This window comes from Gymnoscopelus microlampas, assembly GCF_963454915.1.
Source record: "Gymnoscopelus microlampas genome assembly, chromosome: 15".
NCBI classification, from domain to species: domain Eukaryota; kingdom Metazoa; phylum Chordata; class Actinopteri; order Myctophiformes; family Myctophidae; genus Gymnoscopelus; species Gymnoscopelus microlampas.
Genome location: NC_139952.1, coordinates 9,919,353 through 9,931,562, shown reverse-complemented (window position 1 = coordinate 9,931,562; position 12,210 = coordinate 9,919,353). Strand labels below are relative to the sequence as shown.

The following is a 12,210-nucleotide window of genomic DNA, read 5'->3' as shown; positions in this document are numbered from 1 at the left end:
AAATGACAGAAGACAGCGGGCTTTATTTTATGTCCATGGATGCTGCTGGGTGTGGTCCTTCATGGTCCTTCATGGACGGCAGCATCATCATCATCATCATGCACTGACATCCTAGAGCAGAGAAACGAGCGCTCTGTGGCGCCCTCTGTAGCAGCGTTGCCAGGTTCTGTGTGAGATATAAGCAACCAGGTGGTCTAGATAGAAAAACAAGACCAGAAGAAGCAACTTTTTAGGCCACATGATATGAGCACTTTAAAACCTATATATGCATCGGCTATTTGAAAATAGCCGTTCTACAAGCTCACAACGCGTCGCGATGCGACGCGTTGTGAGCTTGTAGATCTGCTATTTTCAAAAACTCTTGCAGTAAAATGTGGAATGTTTTTTGAAACTTCTAACAACACAAATTAACCCTGGCACAAAACATTGTCATGAAAATATTTGAGAACCACTGGTTTAAATAATAATTAAAACATTCAGAAACAAGCCTAAGCCCAATTTTTATAAGCAACTTTACATAAAAAGAAGCCCAAAGTCGCTTATAATAAGCCGACATGGCAACACTGCCCCAGTAGTCCGGAGTGGAGCGCAGGTCCACTGACGATGCTGGAATGCGTCTGTCTGACTCTCTCTCTCTGTGTGTGTGTGTGTGTGTGTGTGTGTGTGTGTGTGTGTGTGTGTGTGTGTGTGTGTGTGTGTGTGTGTGTGTGTGTGTGTGTGTGTGTGTGTGTGTGTGTGTGTGTGTGTGTGTGTGTGTGTGTGTGTGTGTGTGTGTGTGTGTGTGTGTGTGTGTGTGTGTGTTTGATGGGGGTCCCTCAATTAGGACAGTGGTTCTCAATGTGGGGACCCCCAGAGGTCCTTGAGGGGGTTCCAGGGGTCGCCTGCAGCAAAATGGGTTAATATGTCATCAAAATCAATGTAACCACTTTAACCCTATATAGACTATTAGTAGCCTACGCTGCATCGGCTATTAGCCGATCTACAAGCTCACAATGTGTCATATTGTGATGCATTGTGAGCTTGTAGATCTATTTTCAAAAATCTTTGAAAAATGTGAGAAATGTGTAATATATTGAAACATTAACAACACAAACCTTGCATGGGGTCCTTGCCACACAATATTTTCAGATGTCCTTAGCCAAATACATATACATTTGGGGTTCAATTGACTTGAACAAGTTTGAGAACTACTGCTCTAGAGGCTCTAGTGGGACACCAGCACTACACAGTAACCGAGTATCCAAAGACAAATGTGGAACTTTTCTTTCTCTCTTCCTAACCCCGCCCCCCCCCCTCTGTTACTCCAATTGTGTGTCACTTTTGGCATACAAATGCAGTCCAAACTTAATCTGAACACAGAACAGCACAGAAAGCACAAGCACAGCATGAGCACAGACAGTCAGAAACTGTTTGCCTCTTCCCAATCAACAACACCTGTGCTAGATTGACAGCTCATTTAAGTACCTGGCCAGCCTTGGCCTAAACCTTGATGTATAGTAATTGCATACCAGAAAACATATCTCTTACAATAAGTGTTAACTAGATCTGGTTTCTGATAGTATTCATAGCTTATTTTTTTCTCCAAGGACCCCCATAACCCTGAGTGTACAAATGGAACCAAATGAGAAATATTTGGTTCCATTTGTACACTCTTAAGAATTACTACCGGTAAAGGTCCGTTTGGAACTCCCTCTAAAGTTTAGAGGGACGGACCATAACTCTGACCACGGGACTCGGGCAATCAATTAATAGCTTTGCAACCACTACATTAATGGTAAGTAGTTCCTACAGAAAATACTAAAAAAATCTGAACTAACCCTTTAACGAGCCAATCAGCCACAACATTCCACAGCTGGGGAGAGACAAAGCGGGCCATCAAAGGTACTTGCTGCAGCCAAGTAGCAGCGAGTGGGGGAGAGCAAGGCAATGTAAACTCCGAATCTATGTCTGTTAGAAGTAGTATCAATTTACTATTTTTAAAAGTATTTCCTGGGCCGCCATGGACCTTTCCGTGGGCCGCAAAACGCCCGCGGGCCGCGAGTTTGACACCGCTGCTCTAAACCCTGAGGGTCCCTGGTCCCAACTTTGAGAACCATTGTGTTTGTTTAGTAACAGGGATATCCCTGTTTCTCCAGCTCTTTAGTAAACCGAAAATCTATTTTCAGGTTGGGATACCAATTTCATCCAATCAGGAGAGAGATCTCATACAAACAAGTGACATGGGAAGTGATTAAATAAATAAATAAATGAGCAGACCAATTGGAATATGATCAAATTCAAAATGATAGATGGATACTCTCTCCTGATTGGATGAAATTGGTGACACACCTGAGAATGTATTTTCTATTTACTTAAGAGCTGGAGAAAACATTTATGTTTTGTATTCATAATCTAGATCTGCAAATAGAAACTATAACTATAGCTGTCAAATAATGGAGTTAAAGTCAAATATTTGCCTTTGAGATGTAGTGGAGTATAAGTATCAAGGATACAAAAATGGAAATTATGTTTACTTAATAGAATACATGATGAAACAATATCACAGGGACATCTTGTGATTTTAAGGATTATTCAATGAAAAACGCAAAAGTCTTTAGCTCCAGTTTTATTGAAATGTGTGAAAAAGGCAGTAAAAACGGAATGAACGAAGATACCATGTTGAACATTAAAATGAATGAAGTCGCTGTTGTTGCATTATTGACTGTCCACGAGTCACAGTGCAACTTCATTGTCGAGGTAATCTTTGCTCTACAGCAGAAATGTGCAATTCTTCCCATTGCATTTATACTGTACAACATTTGAAGAAAAACAAAAAAACACATAAAACAACATCAAACCCTGTAGTTCTAGTCAGCAGCACACAAGTTTATGCCGGTTTGTCGACTATTGCACAATATATCAAAAATGTATCGTCATCGCAATATCATCAACATTCACAATATACAGTACATATCACAAAAGACTGCTTGAACTGCAATGAATGGTATATTCTAAATGAATCCTTGCAGGTCTGTAACTCAGAGAGTGTACAAATGGAACCAAATGGACCCTTACAGCTCCATTTGGATCCATTTGTACACTCTCAGGGTTATGAGGGTCCTTGAAATTAAAAAGTGTGAGAACCACTGCAGCAGGCTTTTCATTTTCTGGGTTCTATGTTAGCAGCAATCCTGAGGCAGAAAGACTATATACTGTACATTGCATCGTGCAGCTCTATTGTACACTGTACCACTGTATGATTAAAGCCCCTGTTTACGTGTCACTGTGTGGTTTAAATAATCACAAAATTAATCTCTGTTCAAAAAAATGTAATGTCAACTATTTTTCTCCCCCCGAAAAAGCGATCAGAAAATGCAAAATACTTGCCGGTGAATATTTCACATCAAAACTATTCATATAGATGTCTCATTCATGCAGGTTGGTGTTTTTATTCACGGTGCAGAAGCTCAGAAGCATCAACCTTTTTCAAAATGAAAATCATGTCATATGTCAATAATACTTACATAGCTTTATCGGTGTGTAATATTCACGTTCTGTTTGAATGTGCTTATGACACTAACAACAGAAATATTGTTCGTACAACAGTGTCATTCACAGATAATAGGTCTTGTTATAAAAGATATTACAGAATTCTGCTTTAAATGACATTGAGAGACAGTCTCCTGATGAGTTGCCAGAACCAAGCAACATTTGTAACTAATGGTTTTATATACATCTATTGACAATTTAAATTAACAGTAAAACTGTATAATATACAACTTATACAAGTAAATGGAATATATTTGAGAACGACTTCACATTGTACCATTTCAATGAGGACAAAAATAAAACAAAAGCCACAATCACCAGAAATACAAAGTGTGTTGATACAACTAATAATTCTTAGTGGCCATAAATAAAATGTAGGCTCATAATCGACACAAGTTTGACTATTTCAGATGAAAACTTTCAATTTTGACCAATTAAACACAGCCGACTCTTTTTTTTTATCTTGACACATTGTCTACTTGCTCTACTTGAACCAAAGCCTGCTGTTGATTGGTTCACCACATTTCAAAGTGTTTGTCTTTCAGGAAGGGGGTTTTGTCCTGGAAGCAGTTGTTGTTGAGTCTGGAAAGACATCAAAGGATGGAACATTTGACTTCAACCGGTATGATGTGTGTAGTAAATCATGGTAATTATTGATTAAAATACGTTCTTCTATTAATAATTAGGGCTGTCACAATTACAACATTTAAGTTGACCATTAATTGTCATACAAATAGTTGCGATTTTGGCATTGAGCATTGGAACATATGAATATGTTTTATGTTTGCCTTTTAGGCTTCGTAATCAAAAATTGCACTGGGCAGATCTGAAAATTAACTATTAATTTTCAACACAGAACCAAACTATTAAATTACTATTTACTATACTATTTAATTTTTACAGTTTAATACTTTAAAAAATGGCATAGCTGACAAGCGTACAACGCACCGAATTTTAAGCTTGTAGATCTGCCATTTTTGCATTTTTTTCAACATGAAAACAATTATGACGATTATACAAAACTAATGGCAATTATCTCAAATAATTGTGATTAGGCGATTATATAATTATTGTGACAGGCCTATTAATAATGCACACATTCAAAGTTCACTTCACTCACCGCACAGTTTGGATGGAGGTATTGATGGCGAGCAGCTGGAGTATTCTGTCCGTCAGAGCATCAGTGAGCTGATTGTGACTCAGACTACAACAACACAAGGAAGAGAAAGGGACAAAGGAATAGATTAGTACCTCATGGTCACAATTATACACACACATATGCACACCACTCCATTCTATATACTCACTCCAGGACTTGTGCTTTGTGCAGGTGGGGGATCAGAGTCTCTAGTAGCTGGTCAGTGAGTTGACAGTGACTGAGGTCCAGTTCTGTCAGTCCCTCAGAGTGTTCCAGAACCAGGGCCAAACATCTACAGGCCTTCTGATCTAGTCTGGTCTCACTGAGGTCCAGATCTCCACCAAAGGCTGCAGCCAAGTAACCTGCTCGCATCACTGTGTTCCTTTCACTGCCCACAGAGACCAGAGATAGGAGCTGGAGAAGAAGGGATTTGCTGCATCTGGAGAAGAAATACACAGCTATGAGCAGGGCACTGAGACAGATCAATGTGGTTGGAAACCTGTTTCTTCTTAAATTGATAACTATTTATTATTATCTATTATCATTGTGGCAAGTCAACACATAGTAAGACCATGCAGTGATGAAAAAGCAACAGCAGGCAGCAAAGTGTTTCCATTCTCACCTCAGACGGACTCTGTTGAGGACAGGGAACAACAGGTCCAGTCCACTGTCCTCTACCTCACAGTCTGATAGGATGAGCTGTGTGTCCAGGCTGCTGCTGCTGTGTCTCAGGACAGTAGAGATGTCCCTGCAGTGTGTGACAGTCAGAGACAGAGCCTCTACCTGCTGTTGCTCTGACAGGTCCACACAGGAGGAACAGGACAGATCCAGTCTGTACTGCAGAGCTCTGAGTAGAGCTGCTGCTGCCCCCTGCTGTGTTTCACATGTAGTGCAGCAGTGGATGAGCGTCAGCAGCAGACTCCTGTCAACACTGGTATGAGGATATATAACATAACACATTTCATCATCACTTCATTGATCAACTTTTAATAACATATACATAGCCATTCAAAACATTTAGGATAATGTATTAATAATCTTTATATTTACACGGTTTATTCACAATAATTGGCTACATCCATCTTACCTGAGATGAGAGACTTTGTCCAGAGAGTACAGGATGCTTTTAATTGCTTCTCGTGGTATGGAGGTCCACAAAAGGCTGAGTCCTGTCACTTTGTCACAGTGTTTGAGGGTGAAGAGCAGAGCATCACAGTCCACTGTGTCCATCTCTCTGTTGTTCAGGTTGACTGCGTAGTCTAATGACCTCAGTAAACTGGGCACACAGTCACTGGAACGGCATGTCTCTCTGATGGCACACAATGTAAAGCTGGGACTGGGTCTGCAAACATGGATTACTGTTAGTATGCTGAATTAAGATGACAGTAATAACAATCTAACTGTGTAAGATGTACTGAACATTAGAGTCCCCCCCCCCATCACAAATAATAGTCTACAATACATTTAGAAAAAAAGAAAAACAAATACATTGAGAGATCATTTTCAACTCACCCTTTAAATAAAACTCTGTTCAGAAAGGGTAAAAGACCTATGATGCTCTTCTCTGGAATCCTGTTTTTCTTCAAGTCCACAGTGATCGTCTGGGCTGATGACTGCTGTAGCAGATAGAGAAGAACCTCCCAGTCTAGAGAGCAGGAGGTCAGATCCCCACCAACCTTCTCCAGGAAAGACTTTGTCAAGTCTTCATCCTGAGCTGTAAACACAACACCAGCTAGCTCCTGCAGAACCTCTGGACACAGTCTGGTGAAATTATGGATCAGAGTATACAGACAAATTAATGAATTAGATTGAAGGTTGGTTAAGTTTTTTTTATGTATTAACACAGACATCTTTTATGGCTCAACCAAACCAACAGACTTACTTGATTGTCAGTTGATCATGGTGACTCAACAGTGGAAAGAGGAGGTATGAATGGATGTTGGACTTGGTCAGGTCCAAACATCTGGCTGGCCAGTGTCTCAGCAGGGATGCCACATTACTAACAACCCTGGACAATATTCTCTCTGACTGTGGAGTGGTCTTTAGAAGAGAAAGATCTGCAATAGCCACTGGACGGTGGAAACGTCTCATTCTTACCAATCGAAATAGCAGCAGTACCATGCTTTCAGACAGCCTGAAAATCAAAGAAAAGGAAACACATGCTTTTAATTATGAACACTCCTCGTCCTAACTACATCATTTGATTCAGAGCCAAAATAACATTTTGGTTTTATGAATAGTAGCCAAGATCTTTACATAATCTACAAAAACAAAGCATACCCTAGCCTTTGGATTCGTGATACATGTCTAAAAAGAAGTGAGACTCCTTTCAGAGAGATCTTGCTGGGTGTGAGGACCAGATCCACACTAGAGCCACAGAGTTTCAGAACTTTCCCCACAGACTTGCAGGTGTTTGAAAATAACGGTCCTTTCAGCACCAGGGTGAAGTCAAGGAGACGGAGGAGAGAGACCAGCTGTTCCACCTCCTCTCTGGATCTAACAGTGATGGATTGACACGTCTGCTGGAAGAATCCTGGATCACATCTGAAACATGTGTGAGTTATGGAGGAAAGTATTAGCTTAGCAATATTGGAACAGAGACATTGTAGTACATGGCTTTACATTGTGGCTTTAAAGCCTGACTTTAAATCATGTTCATTATTATTACCTTTGTATATTGCTGAAAAATGCCTAAAATGTGAAATTACATTCATCACTGACTACATGTTGCATCTAACTTTAAAGTGATTAGGATATATTGTATCACTAAAGCTATACTTTACTATATATTATATAAAATAACCAAGATACGATATCATTGAGATCATGGGATGAAGTCATGAGAATTACAAATAAAGATTCACTATTTATACATCAGAAAAAAATAATGATAGCCTACCTCATTATCTTTAAAAAAAAAGGAAGGAAAAGCTAGATTAAAAACATTAAAAACATATTAACCTGAGTTGTGAGATGTAGGGTAGACACTGAAGGAAGATCCTCACTTCACTCTCTTCATATGACCAGCCTGTCAGCTCTACTGGTTTCTTCTCTGGTTGGAGTTTCAGCAGCTCTAGGAGGAGGGAGGCCTTTCTCTCATAGAGGTCTATGTACCAGACTGCAGGAGCTGACTGGTAAACTGGTTTTAATGCTGGAAGAACACTTCTGCCTGTTTGAGTCTCATAGTTCTTCACATGGGAGTATAGGTCCAGTAGTAGATCACTTTGATACTGCTCGTATTCTTGGCCAATAAAGGGGAATGTTTTGTAATTACACACAGAAGACAACTGTTCCAGAATCTTCTCTCCTTTTTCTTCTTCCCGTTCTGCTGCTTCACAGATGAGCTTCCCCAGCAACTTGGTTTGTACTGATGTTTCTCTCCCTTCACCTTGAACACTGCAACAGATCAAATGAAACCAACATGAAATGCTGATCTCTTATCATAAACAGAACCAAAAGATTATGGACGCTGGACAGTGTATCCATCAAAATGAAGGAATCAGAAAATGTACATTACTAATATGTCTTAATCCATTAAAACCAGGAAAGCCAAGTCATTTTTGATTTTTGCGGTGGCTATTCAAAAATAGTAGATCTACAAGCTCACAGTGCGTCACTTTGTGCCGCGCTGCGAGCTTGTACGTCTGCTATTTTTTAACATTATTGTAATATCTTTAAAGTGTGAGAACTACTGATTTAGAAGGCATTTGTAGAATGGGCCTCAGGTCTTAATGGGTTAATGCTTAAACTTCTTTTTTTTTTCTCTGTACTTTGTGGTCTAGTGTTAGTGTAACCATTGTCCTGGGAAAAGACCAAAGCACTGCTGTCCTGATAACAATGGCATAACAACTCAGCAGTGATTAATGCTTACACCTATAGTTTTACGGAGATCATAATATCTGAGTGATTCATGTATTATAAGATTGTATTCTTATGATTGTTAGTATCGTGCATAGAATGTTGCCACTGCAGAAGACTTGTATCTCCATGCATTTATTTTGTTTTTTCATATATTAATGCCAAATTTACAGTTCAGCGTAGTGTCATGAAAAAGTAGCAAACAAAATAGCCGATCCACAAGCCAGGGCCGGACTGGGACCAAAATTCAGCACTGGCATTTTGGTCCCGAAAAAAAAACGCGTCAGCCCAGCAACCCTATGTAAAGTATAGGCCACCACCTAGGTTGCACATGAACTCTGCAGCTGCACTGAGGCCACTGCTGGAAGGCATCCCAGCCCAAACATAAACGTAACTTATAATTGGGCCGCGCGACCCGGAAATGACCGTATAATCCTAAAACGGGAGCAAGCGACCCAGCGGCCCACTGACCCAGCGGCCCATGCCCGGTATGCCAAATGGCCAGTCCGCCCCTGCCACAAGCTCACAACACATAATGGTGTGTTGAGTAGATCTGCCATTTTCTTTTTTCAATTTCCCTTTAAAAATAAATAAATATGATAATTGTCACCTATATTGACATGCCAAAAATGTTAAGCGAGGTTGAAAGTGGTTACGTGTGTCTGTGGATTTTATAAATATTGAACCAATGAAAAGTATTATCAAGAGCTTGTGACTAAGTAATAACTACATTGGATCCATTGGAACACAGGTTCTTGTTTCATTTCCTGAAAAGTAACGGTTTTGGACATACAAGGTTTCCACCTGACAGTGATGATATAGCATACTTTCTCTTGTTCTCTCTGCTTTTTGATTCTTTCATGGATATGCTGCACAGCTCTTTGTATTAACCACATTCAACCTAGCTTCCCTATTTTTGGCATGTCACTATAGGTGAACATGTTCCAAAAACACATAATGAAATAAATAAAATTAAAAAAGTAAAAATAAATTGTAAAAAAAGCCAATCTACCAGCTCATAACATTATGTGACACATGACATGGTAATAAGACAAAGTATGATATGGGGCTCATGTGGTTAAGACGTTAAATAATCTCTTTCTCTCATTTTATTATAATTCTTTATAATAGAATACAAAATTATATTTATCTCCTTTAACACTAGCATGACTGAGGTTTCATTTATACCTACACAGCCTGAAATACGATCATTTTGATCCCCAAATAAGGCTATCCTATTGGCTACTGTCTCACCTCTGTGCTCCAGACCAGCTCACAGCTTCTCCCCCAAACCGTGGGGGGTTCCATTGTCTTCTAAATAGCCATTAACATCTCAATTGCACTCTGCTCAGTCAGTGAACCCACATAATGTTGTTGTTGTAGGCAGACACAAACATTATAAAATAGTAATATAGTATATATATATATATATATATATATATATATATATATATATATATATATATATATAAAATAGTATTACAAAATGTAATAACTGCAGATTCTGTATGTAAAATCTTTATTTAAAAAAGCGTATAAAACAGCGCAATCTGTAGCGTCACATTAAACTCTTCAGTGAAACATGGAGCCTATGAAGGCTGAAGCCACTGTCTAATTACGTGACTATCTCCATTGTCCAAAACACATGGATATCTCTTGACAAACCAATATTAGTATTATTCATAATAATACTATTCACATTATTTGCCTATTATGCCTAAGCGTAAGTAAAGCGTCTCCTTGAACCTTCTATCATCACTTTTACGTCGCTGACAACAGCGCAACACGTGAACACGTTGGTATGTTTCCACATGTGACCAATCCTGCGCAAAATATCTGATCTACAAGCACAAAACAGTTGCTGCGTGACAAGCTGTATGCTTGTAGGTCTATTCTTTTTCCGCTGCTTTGCAATGAAAGTGAAAGTTGACGGGTTGCCAAATCTTGAGAGAGAAACAAGCAGGCAGGTCTATGAAAATGTTACTGCATGCGTTTTGCCCTGAGAAAACAGTGAGACATGAAGCATTGTCAAATGAAATTGAATTCTTAACTATATATATAACTAGTAACTAAAGTTTTCAAATAGCCTAATTGTAGTGGAGTAAAAGTATAATTGAAGCTAATCTAAACAATATGAAAAGATATTCTGTATCTGCAAAGTAACTAGTAACTAAAGTTTTCAAATAATTGTAGTGGAGTAAAAGTACAAGATGTGCCTCTGAGCTGTAGTGGAGTAGAACATTATTACCATTATGATGTAATTATATATATAATTATGATAATAATAATCACTACAAAGTACTGTTCCTGAAGAAACAGTGTGGGATCGCTAAGAATGTTGCAGGTATTGAGTATTGATAGTGTTAGTAGTGTTATAGGTTTGAAAGGTTTGAAAGGTTTGAAAGGTTTAAAGGGTTTGAAGGGTTTGAAAAGTTTGAAAGGTTTGAAAGGTTTGAAAGGTTTGAAAGGTTCTAAAGGTTTGAAAGGTTCTAAAGGTTTGAAAGGTTCTAAAGGTTTGAATGGTTTGAAAGGTTCTAAAGGTTCTAAAGGTTTGAAAGGTTCTAAAGGTTCTAAAAGTTCTAAAGGTTTGAAAGGTTCTAAAGGTTTGAAAGGTGTGAAAGGTTTGAAAGGTGTTAAAGTATTAGTGTTAAAAGTTTTTATAGTGTTGAATAGTGTAAAATGTATTTTTTAGGGTAAAACAGTGATAGCTAGGTTCTAATAGGCGGTTGCTAGGGTCTAATAGGCGGTTGCTAGGGTCTAATAGGTGGTTGCTAGGGTAAAACAGGTGGTTGCTAGGGTAAAACAGGTGGTTGCTAGGGCCTAATAAGCGGTTGCTAGGGTCTAAGAGGTGGTTGCTAGTGTCTAATTGGTGGTTGCTAGGGTAAAACAGGTGGTTGCTGGGGTAAAACGGGTGGTTGCTAGGGTACAAAAGGTGGTTGCTAGGGTAAAACGGTGGTTGCTAGGGTGTAATAGGTGGTTGCTAGGGTATAATAGGTGGTTGCTAGGCTCTAATATGGTGTTGTTAGGGTATAATAAGCAGTTGCTAGGCTCCACTGTGGCTAAATAGCATTTCTCCATTGAAATGAATGGGATTGTTTTAGCAGTAAAAAGTGAAATATCTCTAAAAGTACAAATTATTTCAAAAATTCAAATGGTAGCCAATATGTCCTAAGTAGGCTGAACGTTATAGAGTTGGAACGGAGTTTCTAGCTAAAAGTATGAATTTCCCCATTGAAATGAATGGGCTTTTTTTAGAAGTAAAAAGTGCAATATCTCTAAAAGTACAAATTATTTCAAAAATTTGAATGTAAGCCGACATGTCCTGAGTAGGCCGAACGTTTAAGAGTTGGAACGGAGTTTGTAGCTAAAAGTATGAAGGACTAGTTAGGTGCCAAAAAACGGGCGGAATAAATATATAATAATAATAAATATGCACAATAACATTAGTGTGATCGCTTTAGCGATCCCACAACTAGAAAGTACTGTTCCTGAAGAAACAGTGTGGGATCGCTAAGAATGTTGCAGGTATTGAGTATTGATAGTGTTAGTAGTGTTATAAAAGTGTTTGAAAAGTTTGAAAGGTTTGAAGGGTTTGAAGGGTTTGAAAGGTTTGAAAGGTTCTAAAGGTTCTAAAGGTTTGAAAGGTTTGAAAGGTTTGAAAGGTTTGAAAGGTTCTAAAGGTTTGA

At 38.8% G+C, this 12,210-nt stretch overlaps 1 protein-coding gene across 1 annotated transcript in view; it reads right to left on the bottom strand.

Annotated features, from left to right (window-relative positions):
* Positions 1 to 2,590: 2,590 nt before the first annotated feature.
* The window catches only part of LOC311061639 (uncharacterized protein), a gene marked incomplete at its 5' end in the record, with an annotated part of 278,554 nt that continues 268,934 nt past the window's right edge, over positions 2,591 to 12,210 (bottom strand). The window contains 9 exons of the mRNA XM_084080330.1: positions 2,591 to 4,110; positions 4,649 to 4,732; positions 4,836 to 5,105; positions 5,289 to 5,597; positions 5,754 to 6,008; positions 6,179 to 6,427; positions 6,549 to 6,800; positions 6,947 to 7,210; positions 7,628 to 8,062. Coding sequence (XP_083936456.1) covers positions 4,044 to 4,110; positions 4,649 to 4,732; positions 4,836 to 5,105; positions 5,289 to 5,597; positions 5,754 to 6,008; positions 6,179 to 6,427; positions 6,549 to 6,800; positions 6,947 to 7,210; positions 7,628 to 8,062 — 2,185 coding nt within the window. The 3' untranslated portion in view covers positions 2,591 to 4,043. The remainder of the gene's footprint in view (positions 4,111 to 4,648; positions 4,733 to 4,835; positions 5,106 to 5,288; positions 5,598 to 5,753; positions 6,009 to 6,178; positions 6,428 to 6,548; positions 6,801 to 6,946; positions 7,211 to 7,627; positions 8,063 to 12,210) is intronic.